A 24,600-nucleotide genomic window follows, 5' to 3' on the forward strand; every position below is an offset into this window, starting at 1 on the left:
AGCTCATCATTAGGCATCCTGTATCAAGCTGGTGTGTATGTGTGTAGTGTTATACACTTAATCAAGACTTGATATAATCTTTTATTTTCTGAGAGATGACCTTAAAATAGTGTTGACTGCCAACACTGGCATGATCTTTGTGTGAATGATCTACTTACACATAGTACTCAGGGACATGTTAATGCTTACACTTACTGTATTATTAATGGCACTCTTAGCTCTTGCATTTTTTATGTCATGTTTTTTATTCAGAAGTGATTACTCAATAATATGATATACATCATATAGTAAGTTTTACCATAGGCAAAGCATGAAAACTGTTCCTTGTCTTATCTATATAAAAATTTTGATACACGTTGCCAGACTCCATTGCTACAAACCACAAAAACTTGTGTACCAACGGTGTCTTAGCTCTGCCCCTCGTATATAGTATGTATGTACTGACTGTTCTATATCTATTTCATTATGCATCTTCCCCGAAGATGTAACCACACGAAAATACACCTGTGACTTGTGTTTCATTTTTCCTCGTGGCAATCAGCAAGTACTGAATCACATGCATCACTGTGACTTTCAGTAATATATATATATATATATATATATATATATATATATATATATATATATATATATATATATATATATATACCATGGAAAGCTGTCTAGGTATGTATATTTGCGTGTGTGGACGTATGTATATACATGTGTATGGGGGGGGGTTGGGCCATTTCTTTCGTCTGTTTCCTTGCGCTACCTCGCAAACGCGGGAGACAGCGACAAAGTATAAAAAAAAAAAAAAAAAAAAAAATATTTTTTTTTTAAACTTCGCCATTTCCCGCGTTAGCGAGGTAGCGTTAAGAACAGAGGACTGGGCCTTTTTTGGAATATCCTCACCTGGCCCCACTCTGTTCCTTCTTTTGGAAAATTAAAAAAAAAACGAGAGGGGAGGATTTCCAGAACCCCGCTCCCTCCCCTTTCAGTCGCCTTCTACGACACGCAGGGTATACGTGGGAAGTATTCTTAATCCCCTATACCCAGGGATAATTATATATATATATATATATATATATATATATATATATATATATTACTACAAACATGTGTGTGTGTGTTAGTCAACAGTTACGTTGCACAAGTCATGATTATCTAAGTTAAATCAATTTTAATCTTGCAGATGTACTTAGAAATTAGATAGGAGTAAGAATCATCATTGTTATGTAACGAACAGGTGCGCATTTTGGCAGACTCAGAACTCTGAAGTTAAACTTTACACTCAAACTTTCATTAGACACCATAGAATTGGTGTCGTAATATGTGTAGGTATTATTAGCATATCTGAGGCTGGACCAGATGCATGAGAGTTGATCAGTTTTTCCTTATGTATTTCGAGTATTTCTTTTTATTGATATGAAATGTACACTCAAGATTGAGGTAGTATAATCATCAGGTGTTCTTAACCGTGAAATGTAACAGCATGAAATTCAATATATGGGCCAGACTGTAATTAGATGAGTGGTTGAGTCCTCCCAACTGGACTCTTGGTATGGTCGCCATCATCAGCTGATACAGTAAACATTGAGCACCATGGCTGGCTGGCTGCTTCAGGTCGCAAGGAAAGGTATAATTTCCTCCTCAAGGAGATCGATAACCTCCAGGACTTTTGTGACGGCTTCTTCAAATCGCCAACATGCTCAAGAAACGGCCTTATTCTATTCTGGAGAGCATAAGGAATTACAAGAATCATTGAAGAAGGTGAGACATGTAACCCCCCCTAGAAATGTCTATAGTACCATTCACAGTTTATTTTGCTATCGAATGGCGTTAGTGTTAATAGTGTGGGAATAGATTAATGCTTTCCTGTTTGTTCCAGTGTCAGGTTGTTGTGATAAAATCCAAGTTTATAACATTGGATGTTTTTGTTGTATTGTGATCAAATGTATTTGGATGTTTTTGTTGTATTCTGATCAAATTAATTGTTAGCAGGGCTTTGTTTACATCGATTGTATGGTTTCTGTTTCATATATATATATTTTTTTTCATCTAAGGCTGACCATTCTATTGAGTAACGTGTTGAACCTAGACTACAAATGGCTAATTCTTAATTCATTAGAATTGTATGTTTTTTTTTTTACTTTTTGATAAATTAATAACATTGGTCTTATACACATTGGTAGAGATCGTAAGTTTGCACTGCAAGGGTTAGTAGTCGAGTCTATAGACGCATATTTTACTATATACTTTTCCCTTTCATCCTGTGTCATGTTGGCTAGGATACATAAATGAATAAATGTCCTATGACTAAAAGACAATCTTTTAGATAAAAGTAACATAAAAATTCACTTTCAGTAAATTACCAAGCTTGTGTACAATATCTTGGCTCACAAAATTTTCGTTATTTTTTACTTTATTCTTATAATGTGACTAATGCAGGTGTACGGTGCCACTTAAGATAATTACTTTTTTCATGTTCAGTTTTCAGTTGGATTGACTGCAGATTGGGACCATATCTGTCTCAAACAAGTATCAAGTTTAAAATGAATATAGTTTATTGAAGCATTTTTATGCCTCTATTATCCAGTTAAAGTATAAATACTTTTAATTTTATATTATCTAAGTAACATTGAAAGTTTTATGGGTTGATTATGTATATTTCTTTGTATTTTACATTTTATTTGTTCACTGGTTTGTATCTTATCAACAGCTTATTGCCGTAGAGATCAACCCACATGTAGATCAGTGGGAAGCTGAGAAGCAGTTCCCTGCTCATCATGTATTTAAAAAGCTTGGTCAGGCTGGGTTTCTTGGAGTTACCAAACCAGAAGGTGAGTAAATAAATAGTAGTCATTCTAGCTGTCACTGTAATGCACTTTAATTCCAGCCACCATCCACAACCTTCTCAAAGACTGTTGGTAGGATTTTACTCAAATCATGGGAGTATTCTCTATATAAGGGGGATGCAGTTATCATAACACAAGGCTGATTGCCTCATTTCCAAAGGTGGGTTTGGTCTGTATGATCCAGTGCAGGGGCTAGTCTTTTCATGATTCATTTTTCTAAATTGTCTGCATGAGTTTATATCATTGAATTTAAGTGTATTGAATATAAGTATAATTGGTTACAACATCTTTTTTATTCAAGTTTTGTTTTGTAATGATTTAAGCACAAGACAGTTTACATTGAGCAGAAGTCCTTACCATGAATTCATTTCAGAATACGGTGGACTTGGTCTTGACTACACTTACAGCGTGGCCACATCAGAAGCGCTTGGCACCATCCACTGTGGTGCTATTCCTATGGCTGTGGCTGTTCAGACTGACATGGCAACCCCTGCTTTGGCAAAGTAATTGATATAATTAGTGTTTTCGTACAGAAGAGAATATTAACTAATTTATATCCTTGGCTCCGGCACCATTGTAGGATCCCAGCTTTTCCAAAGTAACTACTTTCACTACACCAAAATTCTTTAGCATTAACCTGAGCATTTGAAATGTTTGATATTGCATTATCACTAATGCATTGATAAAGTATATTTTCCTGGAGAATAGTATAGAATTTGTAACTAAATTTTTATTTTAAATGAAAAACAACTGCATTATGAGTCTAGTGATGTATATATATATAATGAGTTTTCTCCACTTCAGACACTTAATCTGTAAGGAAAATTAGTTATAAATTTTTACTACAGAATGTGCCATAAACCATTATGTTTTAAAGATACACACTTTCATACTTTTAATTCTTTCCAAAGGCCTGCTTGTAATTTGTAGTAGGTTTGTGGGAAAGAAGTATTTAAATAAGTTTTTTAGTCATTAATATATTCTGAAATGAAGTTTTAGTCACTCATTACATAAATATGATTCTGAAAGTATTTTATGTTTAGGTGTTTACTGTATAGGCTGTTATTTTTGTATGTTGTATATTAGAAATATTTAAATATTTTTTCTCAGTTATGGCAGCCATTACCTTAAAGAACAGTTCTTAAAACCAAGCATATCAGGGGATATGGTGGCATGCCTTGGTGTCAGTGAAGCTGGTGCTGGGTCTGATGTAGCTAACATACAAACCACAGCCAAGCAACAAGGGGATGACTTAATCATCAATGGTCAGAAGATGTGGATCACCAATGCATGGCAGGCTGACTGGATGTGCCTTCTTGCAAATACTTCTCAGGGTCCATCCCATCGCAACAAATCCTTAATCTGTTTGCCCATGAACACTCCAGGTATGAACATTTTCCATAGGTGGTACTGGGGATAAAAGAGGATACCTAGATAATGCATCTTTTGTAATAATGTTTGAAAGTAATACGTTTGATAACCATATGATAATGAAGGAGGCTTTAAGGTGAGCTTATATGAGAAAAGTTAGATTTATTTTATAAGTAGTTTTGTGTTTGATTCATGATGTATTAGATTTGTGCATTAAAGTCCAAGCAGCCAGTCCTTCTTCTCTGTTAAAATTAATGACTTTACTGTTATTTACATTAACTCTTAATTTTGTCCTTTCACACACTTTTCCAAACTCAGAAACCAGATTTTGCAGTTTCTCACTCAATTCTGCTACCAAAGCCATGTCACAAGCAAATAGTAATTGACACATCCCAGGACACTTTACCCCCAACAGACTGCAGACCTAACACTCTTTCTAAGACCCTTGCATTCATCACCTGAACCATTCCATCTATAAGCAAACATTCTTGGTGACATCACACATACACACACACACAAATGGTCTCCATAAAAAAATGACCTGATGAATACTGTTCTAGATAAGGTTTTTCTTTTGTCAGGTTTTATTTGTGGAGCAAATCCTGCTGCACATATGTGTTGAGGATATCATGTCTAACAGCATGGTATAGTCTTAGATGTTAGATGACAAGATTTGTTGCCTCAGTTACCCTGGGGTATTGAGAATCTAGGGATCCAACTTTTGCTTGCTGTCCTTGTGTTTAGTGATATTTTTTGCTGTTTATATTCTTGTTGATATTCTTTCTTATACCATGGGTCCTAAAAACTTGTCCCAGGATGAAAAGGCCCATGTTTTTGGTAAGAAGCAAGAAGTGTATACAAGTAAGATTTCAAGACATACTGGCAAGACAGTTTATCAGGATTTTTTTTTTTCCTCTAATATTGTCCCTCCCAGAAAAGTTTGGTCTCTTTTGACCTAGGAAGGCCATTAAATTGACGGGTAACTTGACAGGGATGGGTTTTCAGTGCCTCACCTGCATTTAGTTACATTGTGAATGAAAAGTCACCTTTGGTGAGGCTGTGTCACTAACGTTGGTTGAAAGGGAGTACAGTCTTGTCAAAGTACAGTTAACTCCGAAGGAGTCCATCACTTCAATGGTTCAATTTGGAATCCAGTCCTGAAGCTGCAGGATTCCCATAAAATTGGCTTCGAGGTTGTATGTTTAATTACTTGAAAGTGATATAAACAAATGGTGAAATCATCATGTTTAACTTTTTTTATATTTTATATTTTAGGTGTCCATTTGACAAAGAGGATTGACAAAATAGGAATGCAAGCATCTGACACCGCGCAAATTTTCTTTGAGGATGTGAGAGTCCCTGTCAAAAACATAATTGGACAAGAAGGAATGGGGTTCACGTACCAGATGTTACAGGTCAGTACCAGAGACTATGTGTTATTGATATATTTTTTGGACCTTCTTGGACTTTCAGTCATTGCACATCCTTGCAGACTGTCTGCATCTCTCATGTATATTTGTTTTAGTACTTGATCACATAAAGAAAGATTCACTTAAAGCTAGTAAGTCTCTGGCAATAAGCAAATTTTTGGGCTTGCTCTTACTCTTTTAAGAACATGATGTATATAGAAGCTGTGATTGACCACTCCTCTTAAGCACAAACCACACCAGAATGCAAGAAAACTAGAGTTAGAGGTTTCTTACCTCAGAAACTTAGAAAGCCTCTTACAGTTCAAGGGCCACTCCCAAGGAAAGATATAGTTTTTCATTCATCAAAATTCATCTTTTTGCACGTAGTGTATACAAGTTTCTGAAAATTCTGAAAATCAGCACCAGTCATGTATTTTATTCTGTGTAATGAACTTGAATATGTTTTGTCATCAGTGAGAAGTTAAAGTAATTGAAAAAAGGTGCAAATGATTACCTACACACTCATCTGAATAAAATAAAGTAATAATCATGTCCTCTTTTCCTTAAGTTCCAAGAAGAACGTTTGGCAGGAGCTGTGCTGACTGTTCCACCGATGGAAATCTGTATACAAAGCACAATTGCATACACAAAGGAACGTAAAGCTTTTGGTCAGCCACTGCTGAATAACCAGTACATGCACTTCCGCCTTGCTGAGCTGGAAACTGAAGTTGAATGTTTGAGGTCCCTCATCTACAGAGCAAGTGGTTAGTAATTTGTATCAGTGCTCTAAATTGCATAGTTAAGCAGGATGATTATTGCAGAATCTTTTCTTAATCTATTACTGTATTTTATGTCTTTCCTTAGTCGTTCATAGAGGTCTTTTTTTAAGGACATTTCAACTCCATTTACTTTCCTTGCTTATTTTATGTTACAGTGTATCTTTATGGATTTGAAAATTTGGGAAATATGTGTATTACAAGCTCATTAACGCCAAGATGATTTTTGTCTTAGTGGGTCATGGATGTAAGGAAGTATAGGGGAAACATTTAAATTTTTCTATATCAGCAATATTTCTCTTTCTTTTCATTCATATTATTGATCCTATACTGTTTTGAAGAAAAGGTTAATCTACATATTGTTACCCTCTCCCAGCTCCAGCCTAGACCACACATCATACTCACTGCCTATCATATCCACCTCACATCCCCCCAAAGGGGCATGTCCACAGTGTGGGAAACTCTGTTATAGACAGACTATCTCTATATCTTATCCCTGGGGATAGTGGAGAAAGACTACTGCATATCATAGAAGGCATCTAAGAGGGATAGGAGCAAGGGGTTAGAAATCTTCCTTTCCTGCATTACTTTTCAAAAGAAGGAACAGATGAAAGAGCCAGCAAGGATCATCTGCCCTTTGAGGCTCAGTCATTTGATCTGGATGCTGCTTCACTCAAGTGGGATATAGTGAACATGTATGAAAGAAATGTTTAAATTCTTTTCTCTTTTTTTTTTTTTTATTATACTTTGTCGCTGTCTCCCGCGTTTGCGAGGTAGCGCAAGGAAACAGACGAAAGAAATGCCCCCCCCCCCCATACACATGTATATACATACGTCCACACACGCAAATATACATACCTACACAGCTTTCCATGGTTTACCCCAGACGCTTCACATGCCTTGATTCAATCTACTGACAGCACGTCAACCCCGGTATACCACATCGCTCCAATTCACTCTATTCCTTGCCCTCCTTTCACCCTCCTGCATGTTCAGGCCCTGATCACACAAAATCTTTTTCACTCCATCTTTCCACCTCCAATTTGGTCTCCCTCTTCTCCTCGTTCCCTCCACCTCCGACACATATATCCTCTTGGTCAATCTTTCCTCACTCATTCTCTCCATGTGTCCAAACCACTTCAAAACACCCTCTTCTGCTCTCTCAACCACGCTCTTTTTATTTCCACACATCTCTCTTACCCTTACGTGACTCACTCGATCAAACCACCTCACACCACACATTGTCCTCAAACATCTCAATTCCATGCACATCCATCCTCCTGCGCACAACTCTATCCATAGCCCACGCCTCGCAACCATACAACATTGTTGGAACCACTATTCCTTCAAACATACCCATTTTTGCTTTCCGAGATAATGTTCTCGACTTCCACACATTCTTCAAGGCCCCTCAGAATTTTCGCCCCCTCCCCACCCTATGATCCACTTCCGCTTCCATGGTTCCATCCGCTGCCAGATCCACTCCCAGATATCTAAAACACTTCACTTCCTCCAGTTTTTCTCCATTCAAACTCACCTCCCAATTGACTTGACCCTCAACCCTACTGTACCTAATAACCTTGCTCTTATTCACATTTACTCTTAACTTTCTTCTTCCACACACCTTACCAAGCTCAGTCACCAGCTTCTGCAGTTTCTCACATGAATCAGCCACCAGCGCTGTATCATCAGCGAACAACAACTGACTCACTTCCCAAGCTCTCTCATCCCCAACAGACTTCATACTTGCCCCTCTTTCCAAAACTCTTGCATTTACCTCCCTAACAACCCCATCCATAAACAAATTAAACAACCATGGAGACATCACACACCCCTGCCTCAAACCTACATTCACTGAGAACCAATCACTTTCCTCTCTTCCTACACGTACACATGCCTTACATCCTCGATAAAAACTTTTCACTGCTTCTAACAACTTTCCTCCCACACCATATATTCTTAATACCTTCCACAGAGCATCTCTATCAACTCTATCATATGCCTTCTCCAGATCCATAAATGCTACATACAAATCCATTTGCTTTTCTAAGTATTTCTCACATACATTCTTCAAAGCAAACACCTGATCCACACATCCTCTACCACTTCTGAAACCACACTGCTCTTCCCCAATCTGATGCTCTGTACATGCCTTCACCCTCTCAATCAATACCCTCCCATATAATTTACCAGGAATACTCAACAAACTTATACCTCTGTAATTTGAGCACTCACTCTTATCCCCTTTGCCTTTGTACAATGGCACTATGCACGCATTCCGCCAATCCTCGGCACCTCACCATGAGTCATACATACATTAAATAACCTTACCAACTAGTCAACAATACAGTCACCCCCTTTTTTAATAAATTCCACTGCAATACCATCCAAACCTGCTGCCTTGCCGGCTTTCATCTTTCACAAAGCTTTCACTACCTCTTCTCTGTTTACCAAATCATTTTCCCTAACCCTCTCACTTTGCACACCACCTCGACCAAAACACCCTATATCTGTCACTCTATCATCAAACACATTCAACAAACCTTCAAAATACTCACTCCATCTTCTCACATCACCACTACTTGTTATCACCTCCCCATTTGCGCTTTTCTCTTTAGGTAGACTTAATAGGTGCAGTGAATGACAGTAAATGGACAGTGAATGCTTATGACCTTTCTGCTCTTCTTTAGACTTGTATGTGGCTGGAGAAGATGTGACAAAATTGGCATCAATGTGTAAACTGAAAGCAGGACGCTTAGCACGTGAGGTCACTGACTCATGTCTTCAGTTCTGGGGTGGCATGGGTTTTACTAATGAGGTAAGTCAATGCAGTTTGTTGTATTCATATATGTATAATACTCAAGAGTTACATTTGCAAGTACCATATTGTATGTTGCTGAAAATGGGTAGTGGTTAGGGGAGCATTAACCTTCTGGAAAAGTGAATATGCGATTTAATATCTAAATGCCCATGAGCTGCAAGGTTTAGAAATAGATTTAATATGTCTGATGGATTCTTGATTCTCATTGGTGCCACAAGATCTAGAAGACTGTCTTTGGCTATTTTACTCAACAGAATTGTTGTCCTTGACAAGCTATGGAACATCCAAAAGAATTTATATGGTTTCACTTTCTCCTTTCTTGGTATAACACACCATCTTCCTTGGTAGCTAACAGACTGACCAGCACCAAAATGCTATATCCTTGGCAGGTTCTTGTTAGTCGATTCTTCCGTGACCTACGACTTGTATCAATAGGAGCAGGGGCAGATGAAGTCATGTTGGGTATCATTTGCAAATACATGGGCATCCTACCTCAGGCTCCTAAGAAGCTTAAGTGAATATTCCAGTTGTCTTTGAAGGTAATGCCAGCTGTTTCTCTGTTAGATATCCGTATGTTTAAAGAAAGTCTTGGTAACTGTGAACTAGGAGAATATCTATTCTAAAATTTTTGCATTATCAGTAGACCTCATAAAGGCAGTTACAGCAGTTTTTTTATATTTCTTGTCAACGAATTTGGTTGTGGGGAGCCTGATTGAACTATTGACAACAGGAAAACTTGTTGCTGACAAGTGTTAGCTTTGTCATCTCTTCACTTTACCTTATGCAATGATTTTTGGCAGACACTGGTAAGCCATATCAAATATTCAAAAAATAAATCTATATGCATGTCCTTCCCTTCATCTTTTGAAAATGTTCTCCTCAGTCCACCCTGTAACTCCTCATGTCACAGACTTCTCAAAATACCTCCCATACCTCATCTACTCTTACACACAGTCTCTCTTGTTATCTCTTAACACAACCCCCTTTTCTAAGGTCACTCTTTTTCACCAGCCTCTTCCCACCCTTATCATTTCCTCTTTTCCTAAAGTTTCCACGGAGTTTTATCCTTACCTCCTACGGGTAATGATCAGACATCCCCCCAGCTGCCCTTCTCTGCATATTGAAATTCAAGAGCTTGCCTTTCTTTTGCATGCCTATCAAGTAGTACATAATCCAATAATACCCACTTTCCATCACCCCTACTCACCAATGTGTACATGCATATGTCCCACTTTTTAAACCATGTACTTATTTACAATCACCAGATAAGGGACAATTTTGACTCTCAAGTACTTATTTTCTGCTAGATATTACTCATATTGAGGTCTTCTTCCACTTCATCCCATCCTCAGTGCTTTAGATTTGCTTGGGCTAAATTTCATCATCCTTGTATCAGACCAACTTTGGAATCTCTCTAGGTCGCCTTGTAGGTACTGATGTCATCCTCATCATTTTTTGCTTCCCTCATGTCTTTTACTTCATTGGCATACATATTGAGATAAGAGTCCATACCTTTCAGACAAGTCACTGACAGAACCCATGGGCACTCCAGTGATAGCCTCCACCCATTTGGAGGAGGCTTCTCTGTCATATGTCCTTTGTTACCTTCCTCAAAGATAATCTTCTGTATATCAGAGGAATCCCTCCCTTATTCCTGCCTGTTGTGTGTGTGTGTGTGTGTGTGTATATTTTACTGACTGTGGTTGCAAGTGGGTACTCAATGAGTGAGAAGTCCCTATTGGTGAGGCTGTATCATCATCATTGGGTGGATAAGAGTACAATCTGATCAAAGACCTCCTTACTCTAAAGGAGTCCAACATGTCCTAGCTTTTGCAATGGATTGCAGTTTGAAGCTACAAGAGCCCCGTAGAATGGGTTCTGTAGTTTTTGATGATATATACATACAGAACATACTTAATTTTTCCAAAGGTCCTTGTGAGTCGATACTTCCGTGACCTGCGACTTGTTTCCATTGGGGGCGGAGCAGATGAGGTAATGCTGGGCATCATCTGCAAGTACATGGGCACTCTTCCTAAAATTCAGAAGAAAAGATAAGGTTCATATATTATCATTTGTTGGGCATTGCTCATTGATAAATATTTGTTACATGTCATTTGTATATATATAGTATATTTTCATTACCCTTTACAAAGTGTTTGAATTATTGCATTATATGAAAGCTTATGTATTTGAGATGTATTCATGTAAGATAATAGAATTTGGATATACTGATAGACTACTAGTTTGAGAACATTCATAAGGAGGGCTCATTCACTGATAGGTGTACCTACCTGTGGTAACCTACTGTAAGATTTTAGTGAGATGGCTATTGTATAGTGCTTACAGCATATTTTGTATGTTTTACAATACTGTTGTAGAGATAGTCTTTAAGATTTCTTTGTATTATACAGTCTATAACTATGAGATTTAAGGTTTTGTGTTGTAGGTCACCAGCCTTATTTAAACGCCCTCCAAATTGAAATTTTATATTTCTTGTAAATAGATAATGCTATTTTTAAATTAAATGAAACCCTTGTACTTATGTCATTTGTCCTTGGGAATTTTACAAGGACATTTTTTTTGTACCCATAATAAGGTAAATATGATGAAGCTGCAATGGCATCCACAAAATATTGAGGAAAAAGGCCTTATTTAATGAGTTTTCCCCTCCGTAGGGTTCTTTATTATTCAAAATATATAAATGTAGTCACTATGTGAATCAAAGAATATCCTCCCACCCACATTTGGGTATTCTGATTGCTGGTCTTCCAGACCTAGAATTTTTGATGTATGAATTTTATCCAGGTTCCTGAAGAAAAAAGGTCATTCTGGATTGCAGACATTTTGTTCAAGGGTGTGTTGCTCCATTGATTAGATGATTATAGGTTGAACTATTTGGCTAAGATAGTCTTTTAACAAAAAAAAGTGTTCACAAATCTATGAGAACTCATAAAAAGTACACAAAATCTGGCATGCATGTTTCTTCCAAACCTTGAATGTGTTTCCAACGCAGCTCCCATGTACATCAATTAGTTTAGCTTTTGAGGGACTTATTCTATAATGACCATGTACAGGATGGTGCAAAAGTATTAGAAGGGTCTCTCAAGGATGTTGGTATAATTTTCTCTCATTATTTCTTGGTTCACAGTCTGTACTATGAAACTATTAAAAGTGCATATAGTGACGAGAACACTGGTTGCGTACACACTTTTCCCAAGTGATGAGGATAATATTTAAGGTAAGATGATGTTACATATACTTTTGCATTGAAAGTAATAGAATAGTTCGAATGGGCAAAGAACTTGCCAAGGTATGCTCAAGAATGATGTGTTGTAGATCACCAAGCAGTGCTTTGGAGTGAAAGTGGCAGTAGTAGTCTCTTTAGATATTTGTGCCTTGACTGCATAATACACCTGTATTCATATCTTCCATTAGAGGTCCATCCTTCCTGGTTTATTGTTCCTGTTCAACAAATGTCATGATTTATGTACATATCAACTGCTTTTGTCTTGCATTTGATGTTCTACTGCATTTTATTATACAATCTCCTTCAGTCAACCAACTCCTTTGCCTATAAGCATTCATCCTCAGTGCTTGGATTTTTCCTAAATCTTAACTACTGCTAACTTTTTGGCATGAGTGTAGTAGATAAGGAAAGTTCTAAATCTGACCATATTGAATGACAGAAAGACAAGGGAAGACATGATAAGCACCCCCAGATTTTTAGGGTCCATAAAGATGTTAACATGAAGTTTTTAGAAGTCAGAAGCCCATAAACAGGAACATATCATGGGAAGCTAGGTAAGAAAAGTGTATTGAGGGATATGAAGTATTTTTTGAGCAAGATTAATTGATAAGTGGAACAATTAAAAATGAAGTAAAGTCAAACACCACTGGATAAAACAAATCTATGAGAGTACGTAAAGTTTGGGATAAGGCCTCATGTAAGTAACTGCACATGCTGGTCCCAGAGAAGAATATACATACCAGTTTGGTCTCTCTTGTATTAAATCTGATATACACTCCAGTTTGATGTCTCACTTTACCAAGCATACAGTAATGCAACAGGCAGTCCAACAGTGAGCAACAGAAAACTGTAACTAAATTAGCAATTCTTGATACTGGGATTTACCTCCCAAGTGCAATATATTTAAGAAACCAAACCAAAGAACCATGTATGATTTGAAAAGCCCATCTATGGCAACAGAGAGTGAACAGATTAGAAACATCACATTGTGATGGAGGTGGGGGATTGTGAAAGTGGCAAATGGAAAGGACAATATAAATGAAGGGCAAAGGTATGGAGTGCCATGAGAGTAAATCCTCATCATTCACAAGAATAGGATCATTGCTCCTTCAGATCAATGTAGCTAACATATCAGAAGGCATGGAGTCCTACCTAAATCTGTTTGCAGATGATGCAAAGGCCATGAGGGAAGTGAAAAGCATAGAGTACTGCATCATGTTACAAGGGAACCTTGAAAGGCTCATGAAGTAAAGGAATGAGTGATAAATGTGGACATTCAATCTGAAGCTTAAAGGATTGTATGATAGTAGATAATGTTCACAAGTATAAAACTCCCTCTCTAAACCGTACAAATAGATAAATACACAAGTAGAAAATAGCAGCAGGAAGTATTTCTTTTTATTCTAGAATTGCAAAAAAAAAAAAATCCTTTTATTGTGTACTACATTGCTCCGAGGGTGGAACAGGGGATCTCGCCAACCATCCTCATTTACGTTGCCACCGGACGTACGATATTAAAGAAACAGGACCCGAAAAACTATTTCTTGTGCCATACAAGCCAGAAACTAGTGAGGGAATAAACGACAGCAAGAAGGCGAAATCTTGGACATATCCAAGTATGAATATTGCTCATATAAAGACAGTTGAGAAATCTTGGAAATATCCAAGCGTGAATATTGCTCACGTAAAGGCTCAGTTGAGAAAAAAAGACAGTTGAGAAATAAATATTAACTAGGAAACTGGAGCCTGACTGTGTATTAAACAATAGTTTTTTGTGGAATGATGTGCTATCATAACAGTCTGAGATAGGGTAACTATAAAGGGACCTATTGACCTTGGAAGCTTAATACTATAAATAGTAACGGTCACTTTTAGTTTTAATGTTTTTTTTCATCCACGGTTGATCAACTGTCAATTAAACTTGTATTAAAATACAGGTATTCTAGTGAATATGCATCATAAATCAAACGTAATATGTGTCATGCATGCTATCTTTTTAAAATGATTCCTTTAGTAAATACTGGGGCGGGTTGAGTTGTGATAAACCAATTAAACTGGGCAGTTATTTCGCATCAACATATAATGTTACACGAAATTTATTCACTGAAAATGTATGCTTGATCCTTTGTCGTTATCTTTATTTTGTATGGTAAGTAAAATCCGCCTAATTATAAAACTAAAAGAACAACAGTAATGTTTATCTGTGGCTGGCAACGAGAGCGACACCTGTCTGGTAGAGCTGAACTAACAGGTAAATATTATGGACTCCGTTCTCTTGACTGGATAAAATCGGAGTTCTTCAAATAAACGAAGCTTGTACAATTAACAGGAATAACGTTCAGTTGGGATATAGGATGAAGTGGATTAGTGACAGCTGAATAAAGATTGATCTGTACGCGCTGTAAAAGGACGTGGGCATGGTGGCGTAACTCGATTGTCAAGCTCTCTTGGGCAAACTCAAAACAAACGTTACTCTATCTGTGGCAGACCATGTCCTTATCTCTCAATCAGTACAGTATACCTTTACCTTACTTGGAATTGTCTAGATTATCTCTTCCTCATTATAAGCTTTTAATGCGAAGTGATTTGATCTGTGATGCTAATGCGGTGTTTGGAACTGAAAATCCGGAACTTAATTTGTAGTGTTGTATTTAATTGATAAATGTGAAATAAGGTGATAAAGAAAAAAATAGTAGCACATCAGAATAAATAGGGTAGATTATAGCAAACAGTTGTAAAAATCATACGATCCTGTAAAAATTATCAGATCCTGTAAAAATCATCAGAGCTTAGGAAAACCTCACATAATCTCCGTATTTTTCTAAATTCATCATGACTTGTAATATCTTAGTCGAAATGTACCATTCACACCCATGATTTAGTACTTTGTTTATGGCAGGATTATATAAGGTACCTCTTATGTACAGAGTTGATGGTATTTGTCAGGTGTTCTTCCTGTGTCAAATTTAGTATGCCAAATTAATAAAGCCTTCATTTGGCCTGGTTTGGTGAGGTGGTTGCCATCATTGTCACTGTGGAGAAAAGCCTCTATGCTGGAAATCCACATATTATACCCTAAATTTACTCTTCATATTTAATATAAAAACTCTGCTTTCTCCAGGAGCATATGATGTCTGAAATGCAGTATCTGTAGAAATGTCTGACTCAGAGGATGAACCCCCAGCTGGAGAAAGTAGTGGTTGTGAGCAATCAGATGACAATGAACCTAGTACCAGCTGGGGCTTACGAAAAAGGCAAAGCCTCAAGCAAAAAATGGTGTCTGATGACTCTGAGGATGAAGATTGTCTCAGGGAAGGACATGAAGTAGAAGAGGAGTCAGCTGATGAAGAGGACCCAGCAGAAGAGAGATTGGAAGGTGTCAAACATACTAGTTCCCTGTTGATCCAAAGTAGGAGCATAGTTAAATATAGTGCATGAATTAGCACCTATTCTGTCTTTTCATGTTTGGCAGCACAGTGTACACATTTGTTTATTCATATTTACCCCAGGACCAATAGCTTTGAAAGAGTCCTGACATTACCCTGGATTTTTCTGAAGGCTCCTGCAGCCCACAGCCTTTCATTCAGGAATCTTTTCCATCTTTGTGAGCCTTCCACAGCACTCAAGAGGCTGGCCTTGATAACTAAATGGGACTGCAGGTCATGAAGTATTATGATGTTTTGTATGCATCAGTGTTCTTAGAATACAGGGCAATTTAGCCATATGTGCTCAGTGTCTTCTTTATGGTAGTTGCACTTTGGCATTAAGGTTCTGTGGATTTGTTGAAATGATGATTGTAGTGTTCCAATAATGGATGATACCCAGAGCATATGGGGTAAGAATGAGGTGTGGTAGTAAGAAGAGCACGCTTGAGAAAGCTGAAGAGGGCTTTGAAGTGATTTATACATATGGAGAGAATGAGTTAGGAAAGCTTTACAATGAGGATATATGTGTCAGAAATGAAGGGGACGAGGAGAACTGAGCAAATTAGAGATGGAAAGATGGAGTGAAGGAGGTCTTGAGTACTCAGGCCAGAACATACAGGATGAAAGGTAGGAAGGGATAAGAGAGAATTGGAATGATGTGATATTGGGGTTAGACGTGCTGTCAGTGGACTGAACCAGGGGATGTGAAAGATCTGGGGTACACCTGGATGTGGATAGAGGGCTGTGGTTTTGGTGCATTACACATGACAGCTAGAGACTGAGCATGAATGAATGTGGCCTTTTTGTCTGTTTTCCTGGCACTGCCTTTCTGAGGCAGGGGATAGTGATGCTGTTTCCCGTTGGGTGGGGTAGTGCCAGGAATGGATGAAGGCAAACAAGTATGAATATGTTCATGTGTATATATGTATATGTCTGTGTATGTGTATATGTTGGTATGTATATTTATATATATGTGCGTGTATGGGCATTTATGTATATAGATGTGTTCATGATTGGATGGACCATTCTTATGTCTCCTGGCACTACCTCGCTGATGCGGGAAACAGCAATAGAAGGCAGGCAACTTAAAGTGGTGGGAGCAGGTGGGTGGAAATCCTCCCTTCCTTTAAATTTTGAACAGAGAAAGGAGCCAAGTGTGTTATACAGGATTCTCCTTGATCGAGGTTATATCACGAGTGGAAAGTCACCTTTGGCAAGGCTGTATCATTGGAAGTACATACTCATCCAATAACTTTTCCTCGTAAAGGAGTCTACATTTTCTTGCTTCTGGCCGTAGTGCGGCCTTGAGCTGCAGGAACCTTTAGAAAGGTTCTGGGTAACACCAGGACTGTTTCATAGACATTATTCTTAGGGTGTTTATGAGTAAATCATATTGTGTGTGTGTGTATTGTTTTCATGTTGCCTTTGTTCAGGAGCCACTTATGTAGCATGTCCTTTGTGCATTCATGTTGACTTTGATAATGGATTATTTTTACTATGATTAATGAATTTCACCAGTGAACAGGGTTTCATGCTTTGCAATTTTGTGTGGGCACATAGAACTAGATGAATATTGTGAAACAGTATTTGCCTGTCTATCCTTGTCTCGAGTTGCTTATTTGCAGATATGTGTATTTACTAGATGTGTTGTCATTTTGATGAATGATATGGTTGGCAGTACTGAGACAAAGAGTCCCTTTATGTTGAAGAAGTGTAAGCACTGGGTATGTAGCTGTACTTCAGTTTCATAACTTTTGTGTGACTGTTGCATCGTCAGTTATGTAGAGGATGAAGAAAGTGTAACTTATCATACTGGAGTAACATATATCATCAAAGTTGTGAGAATAGACAGAGGTAAAATGTTAAGTATGCATTATGTATTTTGACCTCGTTCTTGACAATTGGTAATTGTTTGAAGTATCTAGAGAAGACAAAGTTCCATCAGAATATTTTAAGTGTCTCATTATGAAATTTGTGTTTTTAGACTTGCAATTTGATTATCAGTGTCAGGCCACTCTATCTCTGTAAAGATAGCATATTGTGCATAACCAGTGAGTAGTGTTGTAATCATAGTTGCAGTATCATTTTTTTCTGCTTTTGCCACTCATTGTTACTTCTTCAGTAAGTGGCCTTTTATGAAAAATGAGAAGTAGATCAGGACCTACCTTTATAACTGAAACAAATGCATATTTAGATACAGGAAAGACATTCCCTAGATGACTCATTCATTCAGATAAAGCCAGGTGAACTTACATGTAGTTACCAGGGTTGCTTTTCTGATGCTGAAATACGAAGAAAACCCGTTCAGCTAGTGTAGCAGCATGTCTTCAGATTTCAGATATTGTACTTTGATTTACACGGGCCCTCCCGTGTGACCAGCTGACAGGATAGATGTCATTACAATTATTGCAGTTACGAAAACTATGCAACAGTGAGAGAAAAATATCAGGAAACTATACCTATAAACCAGAATTGACTTTGGTATGTAACAGAGAAAAGTCACCTGTATTAGGACAGGTTTCATTTGCAATTTTGGACTCAGTCATGATAATTTCTGGTCCACTGCTTTACTATCTTGTCTGTCAATAAAGTGTTTAGGATGATATTTTTACCTTCATGTTCATGTGCTAGACTGATTTAGTTATATTAGGATGAGGTTATTTGAAGCAAAGTTTTCTATTTTGCATACTGTCCTTTAGAAATTCCCATTACATATCATAATCTCTGATACAGGCAGCTTTATGTTTTCCCTGTCACTAACATGTAGTGAGCCTCTCATGCCTTTAGTCAGTCAGTATTATCTGGGACATATAATGTATAGCACTAACTGGAATACCATTGGGAGTGATTGTGGAGTATGTTGTAATTTTTTATATTCTGGCCCCCTTCTCTGTTCCTATATATATATATATATATATATATATATATATATATATATATATATATATATATATATATATATATATATTCTTTTTTCTTTTTTGCTTTGTCGCTGTCTCCCGCGTTTGCGAGGTAGCACAAGGAAACAGACGAAAGAAATGGCCCAACCCACCCCCATACACATGTATATACATACGCCCATACTCGCAAATATACATACCTACACAGCTTTCCATGGTTTACCCCAGATGCTTCACATGCCCTGATTCAATCTACTGACAGCACGTCAACCCCGGTATACCACATATATATATATATATATATATATATATATATATATATATATATATATATATATATATATATATATATTTTTTACTTTGTTGCTGTCTCCTGCGTTTGTGAGGTAGCGCAAGGAAACAGACGAAAGAAATGGCCCAACCCACCCCCATACACGTGTATATACATACACGTCCACACACGCAAATATACATACCTACACAGCTTTCCATGGTTTACCCCAGACGCTTCACATGCCCTGATTCAATCCACTGACAGTACGTCAACCCCGGTATACCACATCGATCCAATTCACTCTATTCCTTGTCCCCCTTTCACCCTCCTGCATGTTCAGGCCCCGATCACACAAAATCTTTTTCACTCCATCTTTCCACCTCCAATTTGGTCTCCCACTTCTCCTCGTTCTCTCCACCTCCGACACATATATCCTTTTGGTCAATCTTTCCTCACTCATTCTCTCCATGTGCCCAAACCATTTCAAAACACCCTCTTCTGCTCTCTCAACCATGCTCTTTTTATTTCCACACATCTCTCTTACCCTTACATTACTTACTCGATCAAACCACCTCACACCACACATTGTCATCAAACATCTCATTTCCAGCACATCCACCCTCCTGCGCACAACTCTATCCATAGCCCATGCCTCGCAACCATACAACATTGTTGGAACCACTATTCCCTCAAACATAGCCATTTTTGCTTTCTGAGATAATGTTCTCGACTTCCACACATTCGTCAAGGCTCCCAGGATTTTCGCCCCCTCCCCCACCCTATGATTCACTTCCGCTTCCATGGTTCCATCTGCTGCCAGATCCACTCCCAGATATCTAAAACACTTTACTTCCTCCAGTTTTTCTCCATTCAAACTTACCTCCCAATTGACTTGACCCTCAACCCTACTGTACCTAATAACCTTGCTCTTATTCACATTTACTCTTAACTTTCTTCTTTCACACACTTTACCAAACTCAGTCACCAGCTTCTGCAGTTTCTCACATGAATCAACCACCAGCGCTGTATCACCAGCGAACAACAACTGACTCACTTCCCAAGCTCTCTCATCCACAACAGACTTCGTACTTGCCCCTCTTTCCAAAACTCTTGCATTCACCTCCCTAACAACCCCATCCATAAACAAATTAAACAACCATGGAGACATCACACACCTCTGCCGCAAACCTACATTCACTGAGAACCAATCACTTTCCTCTCTTCCTACACGTACACATGCCTTACATCCTCGATAAAAACTTTTCACTGCTTCTAACAACTTGCCTCCCACACCATATATTCTTAATACCTTCCACAGAGCATCTCTATCAACTCTATCATATGCCTTCTCCAGATCCATAAATGCTACATACAAATCCATTTGCTTTTCTAAGTATTTCTCACATACATTCTTCAAAGCAAACACCTGATCCACACATCCTCTACCACTTCTGAAACCACACTGCTCTTCCCCAATCTGATGCTCTGTACATGCCTTCACCCTCTCAATCAATACCCTCCCATATAATTTACCAGGAATACTCAACAAACAGCAACAAAGCAAAAAAAAAAAAAAAAAAAAAAAAAAAATATATATATATATATATATATATATATATATATATATATATATATATATATATATATATATATATATATATATATATATCCCTGGGGATAGGGGAAAAAGAATACTTCCCACGTATTCCCTGCGTGTCGTAGAAGGCGACTAAAAGGGAAGGGAGCGAGGGACTGGAAATCTTCCCCTCTCGTTTTTTTTTCTTTTTTTTTAATTTTCCAAAAGAAGGAACAGAGAAGAGGGCCAGGTGAGGATATTTCCTCAAAGCCCCAGTCCTCTGTTCTTAATGCTACCTCGCTGTCGCGGGAAATGGCGGATAGTATGAAAAAAAATATATATATATATATATATATATATATATATATATATATATATATATATATATATATATATATATATGAAGTCTGTTGGGGATGAGAGAGCTTGGGAAGTGAGTCAATTGTTGTTCGCTGATGATACAGCGCTGGTGGCTGATTCATGTGAGAAACTGCAGAAGCTGGTGACTGAGTTTGGTAAAGTGTGTGGAAGAAGAAAGTTGAGAGTAAATGTGAATAAGAGCAAGGTTATTAGGTACAGTAGGGGTGAGGGTCAAGTCAATTGGGAGGTGAGTTTGAATGGAGAAAAACTGGAGAAAGTGAAGTGTTTTAGATATCTGGGAGTGGATCTGTCAGCGGATGGAACCATGGAAGCGGAAGTGGATCATAGGGTGGGGGAGGGGGCGAAAATTTTGGGAGCCTTGAAAAATGTGTGGAAGTCGAGAACATTATCTCGGAAAGCAAAAATGGGTATGTTTGAGGGAATAGTGGTACCAACAATGCTGTATGGTTGCGAGGCGTGGGCTATGGATAGAGATGTGCGCAGGAGGATGGATGTGCTGGAAATGAGATGTTTGAGGACAATGTGTGGTGTGAGGTGGTTTGAGCGAGTAAGTAACGTAAGGGTAAGAGAGATGTGTGGAAATAAAAAGAGCGTGGTTGAGAGAGCAGAAGAGGGTGTTTTGAAATGGTTTGGGCACATGGAGAGAATGAGTGAGGAGAGATTGACCAAGAGGATATATGTGTCGGAGGTGGAGGGAACGAGGAGAAGAGGGAGACCAAATTGGAGGTGGAAAGATGGAGTGAAAAAGATTTTGTGTGATCGGGGCCTGAACATGCAGGAGGGTGAAAGGAGGGCAAGAAATAGAGTGAATTGGAGTCATGTGGTATACAGGGGTTGACGTGCTGTCAGTGGATTGAAGCAAGGCATGTGAAGCGTCTGGGGTAAACCATGGAAAGCTGTGTAGGTATGTATATTTGCGTGTGTGGACGTGTGTATGTACATGTGTATGGGGGGGGGGGGCCATTTCTTTCGTCTGTTTCCTTGCGCTACCTCGCAAACGCGGGAGACAGCGACAAAGTATAAAAAAAAAAAAAAAAAAAAAAAAAAAAAAAAAAAAATATATATATATATATATATATATATATATATATATATATATATATATATATATATTTTCTTTTTCTTTCATACTATTCGCCATTTCCCGCATTAGCGAAATAGCGTTAAGAACAGAGGGCTGGGCCTTAGAGGGAATATCCTCACCTGACCCCTTTCTCTGTTCCTTCTTTTGGAAAATTTAAAAAAAAAAAAAGAGAGGGAAGGATTTCCTGCCCCCCGCTCCCTTCCCTTTTAGTCGCCTCCTACGACACGCAGGGAATACATGGGAAGTATTCTTCCTCCCCTATCCCCAGGGATAATATATATATATATATTTTTTTTTTTTTTTTTTTTTTTCATACTATTCGCCATTTCCCGCGATAGCGAGGTAGCGTTAAGAACAGAGGACTGGGCCTTTGAGGGAATACCCTCACCTGGCCCCCTTCTCTGTTCCTTCTTTTGGAAAATTAAAATAAAAAAATGAGAGGGGAGGATTTCCAGCCCCCCGCTCCCTTATATATATATATATATATATATATATATATATATATATATATATATATATATATATATATATATATAGTATGGCGAATAGTATGAAAAAAAATATATATATATATATATATATATATATATATATATATATATATATATATTTTTTTTTTTTTTTTTTTTTTTTTTTTTTTTTTATACTTTGTCGCTGTCTCCCGCGTTTGCGAGGTAGCGCAAGGAAACAGACGAAAGAAATGGCCCAACCCCCCCCCCCCCATACACATGTACATACACACGTCCACACACGCAAATATACATACCTACACAGCTTTCCATGGTTTACCCCAGACGCTTCACATGCCTTGATTCAATCCACTGACAGCACGTCAACCCCTGTATACCACATGGCTCCAATTCACTCTATTCCTTGCCCTCCTTTCACCCTCCTGCATGTTCAGGCCCCGATCACACAAAATCTTTTTCACTCCATCTTTCCACCTCCAATTTGGTCTCCCTCTTCTCCTCGTTCCCTCCACCTCCGACACATATATCCTCTTGGTCAATCTTTCCTCACTCATTCTCTCCATGTGCCCAAACCATTTCAAAACACCCTCTTCTGCTCTCTCAACCACGCTCTTTTTATTTCCACACATCTCTCTTACCCTTACGTTACTTACTCGATCAAACCACCTCACACCACACATTGTCCTCAAACATCTCATTTCCAGCACATCCATCCTCCTGCGCACATCTCTATCCATAGCCCACGCCTCGCAACCATACAACATTGTTGGAACCACTATTCCTTCAAACATACCCATTTTTGCTTTCCGAGATAATGTTCTCGACTTCCACACATTTTTCAAGGCTCCCAAAATTTTCGCCCCCTCCCCCACCCTATGATCCACTTCCGCTTCCATGGTTCCATCCGCTGCCAGATCCACTCCCAGATATCTAAAACACTTTACTTCCTCCAGTTTTTCTCCATTCAAACTTACCTCCCAATTGACTTGACCCTCAACCCTACTGTACCTAATAACCTTGCTCTTATTCACATTTACTCTTAACTTTCTTCTTCCACACACTTTACCAAACTCAGTCACCAGCTTCTGCAGTTTCTCACATGAATCAACCACCAGCGCTGTATCACCAGCGAACAACAACTGACTCACTTCCCAAGCTCTCTCATCCACAACAGACTTCGTACTTGCCCCTCTTTCCAAAACTCTTGCATTCACCTCCCTAACAACCCATCCATAAACAAATTAAACAACCATGGAGACATCACACACCTCTGCCGCAAACCTACATTCACTGAGAACCAATCACTTTCCTCTCTTCCTACACGTACACATGCCTTACATCCTCGATAAAAACTTTTCACTGCTTCTAACAACTTGCCTCCCACACCATATATTCTTAATACCTTCCACAGAGCATCTCTATCAACTCTATCATATGCCTTCTCCAGATCCATAAATGCTACATACAAATCCATTTGCTTTTCTAAGTATTTCTCACATACATTCTTCAAAGCAAACACCTGATCCACACATCCTCTACCACTTCTGAAACCACACTGCTCTTCCCCAATCTGATGCTCTGTACATGCCTTCACCCTCTCAATCAATACCCTCCCATATAATTTACCAGGAATACTCAACAAACAGCAACAAAGCAAAAAAAAAAAAAAAAAAAAAAAAATATATATATATATATATAATATATATATATATATATAGTATATATATAATATATATATATATAATATATATATATATATATATATCCCTGGGGATAGGGAAAAAGAATACTTCCCACGTATTCCCTGCGTGTCGTAGAAGGCGACTAAAAGGGAAGGAGCGAGGGACTGGAAATCTTCCCCTCTCGTTTTTTTTTCTTTTTTTTTAATTTTCCAAAAGAAGGAACAGAGAAGAGGGCCAGTGAGGATATTTCCTCAAAGCCCCAGTCCTCTGTTCTTAATGCTACCTCGCTGTCGCGGGAAATGGCGGATAGTAATGAAAAAAAATATATATAATATATATATATATAT

The 24,600-nt window shown here is 38.1% G+C and overlaps 2 protein-coding genes across 7 annotated transcripts in view; both read left to right on the top strand.

The window, feature by feature from the left end:
• Positions 1-1,189: 1,189 nt before the first annotated feature.
• Positions 1,190-12,185, top strand: LOC139747574 (probable acyl-CoA dehydrogenase 6). Of its 2 annotated transcripts, XM_071660011.1 has the most exons (9): positions 1,471-1,752; positions 2,702-2,822; positions 3,211-3,340; positions 3,948-4,222; positions 5,484-5,623; positions 6,186-6,381; positions 9,084-9,211; positions 9,604-9,753; positions 11,144-12,185. In XM_071660011.1, exons 1-8 carry the CDS (start codon positions 1,585-1,587, stop codon positions 9,730-9,732), a joined length of 1,287 nt encoding a protein of 428 aa, XP_071516112.1. In that variant the 5' UTR covers positions 1,471-1,584; the 3' UTR covers positions 9,733-9,753; positions 11,144-12,185. The 2 variants fall into 2 exon arrangements, with proteins under 2 accessions (XP_071516118.1, XP_071516112.1); XM_071660017.1 differs by lacking the exon at positions 9,604-9,753 and having other exon boundaries at positions 1,190-1,752.
• Positions 12,186-14,660: 2,475 nt separating this feature from the next.
• Positions 14,661-24,600, top strand: part of LOC139747592 (uncharacterized) — a 33,825-nt gene continuing 23,885 nt past the window's right edge. For 2 of the 5 annotated variants that reach the window (XM_071660040.1, XM_071660070.1), the window contains exons 1-2: positions 14,668-14,712; positions 15,583-15,870. In XM_071660040.1, coding sequence (XP_071516141.1) covers positions 15,618-15,870 — 253 coding nt within the window. In that variant the 5' untranslated portion in view covers positions 14,668-14,712; positions 15,583-15,617. Of the gene's footprint in view, positions 14,713-14,755; positions 14,778-14,833; positions 14,972-15,582; positions 15,871-24,600 lie in introns of those variants that run through there. The other 3 variants (XM_071660079.1, XM_071660061.1, XM_071660051.1) reach the window with 3 other exon arrangements.

This window comes from Panulirus ornatus, chromosome 5, assembly GCF_036320965.1.
Source record: "Panulirus ornatus isolate Po-2019 chromosome 5, ASM3632096v1, whole genome shotgun sequence".
NCBI classification, from domain to species: Eukaryota; Metazoa; Arthropoda; class Malacostraca; order Decapoda; family Palinuridae; genus Panulirus; species Panulirus ornatus.

What these genes read in the sequence shown, in the direction of transcription:
- LOC139747574 (XM_071660011.1), top strand. Translation starts at nt 1,585, where the DNA reads ATGGCTGGCTGGCTGCTTCAGGTCGCAAGGAAAGGTATAATTTCCTCC. An exon ending in TACAAGAATCATTGAAGAAG is followed by an intron (nt 1,753 to 2,701) that starts GTGAGACATGTA and finishes TCTTATCAACAG; the next exon opens with CTTATTGCCGTAGAGATCAA. An exon ending in TCACGTACCAGATGTTACAG is followed by an intron (nt 5,624 to 6,185) that starts GTCAGTACCAGA and finishes CTTTTCCTTAAG; the next exon opens with TTCCAAGAAGAACGTTTGGC.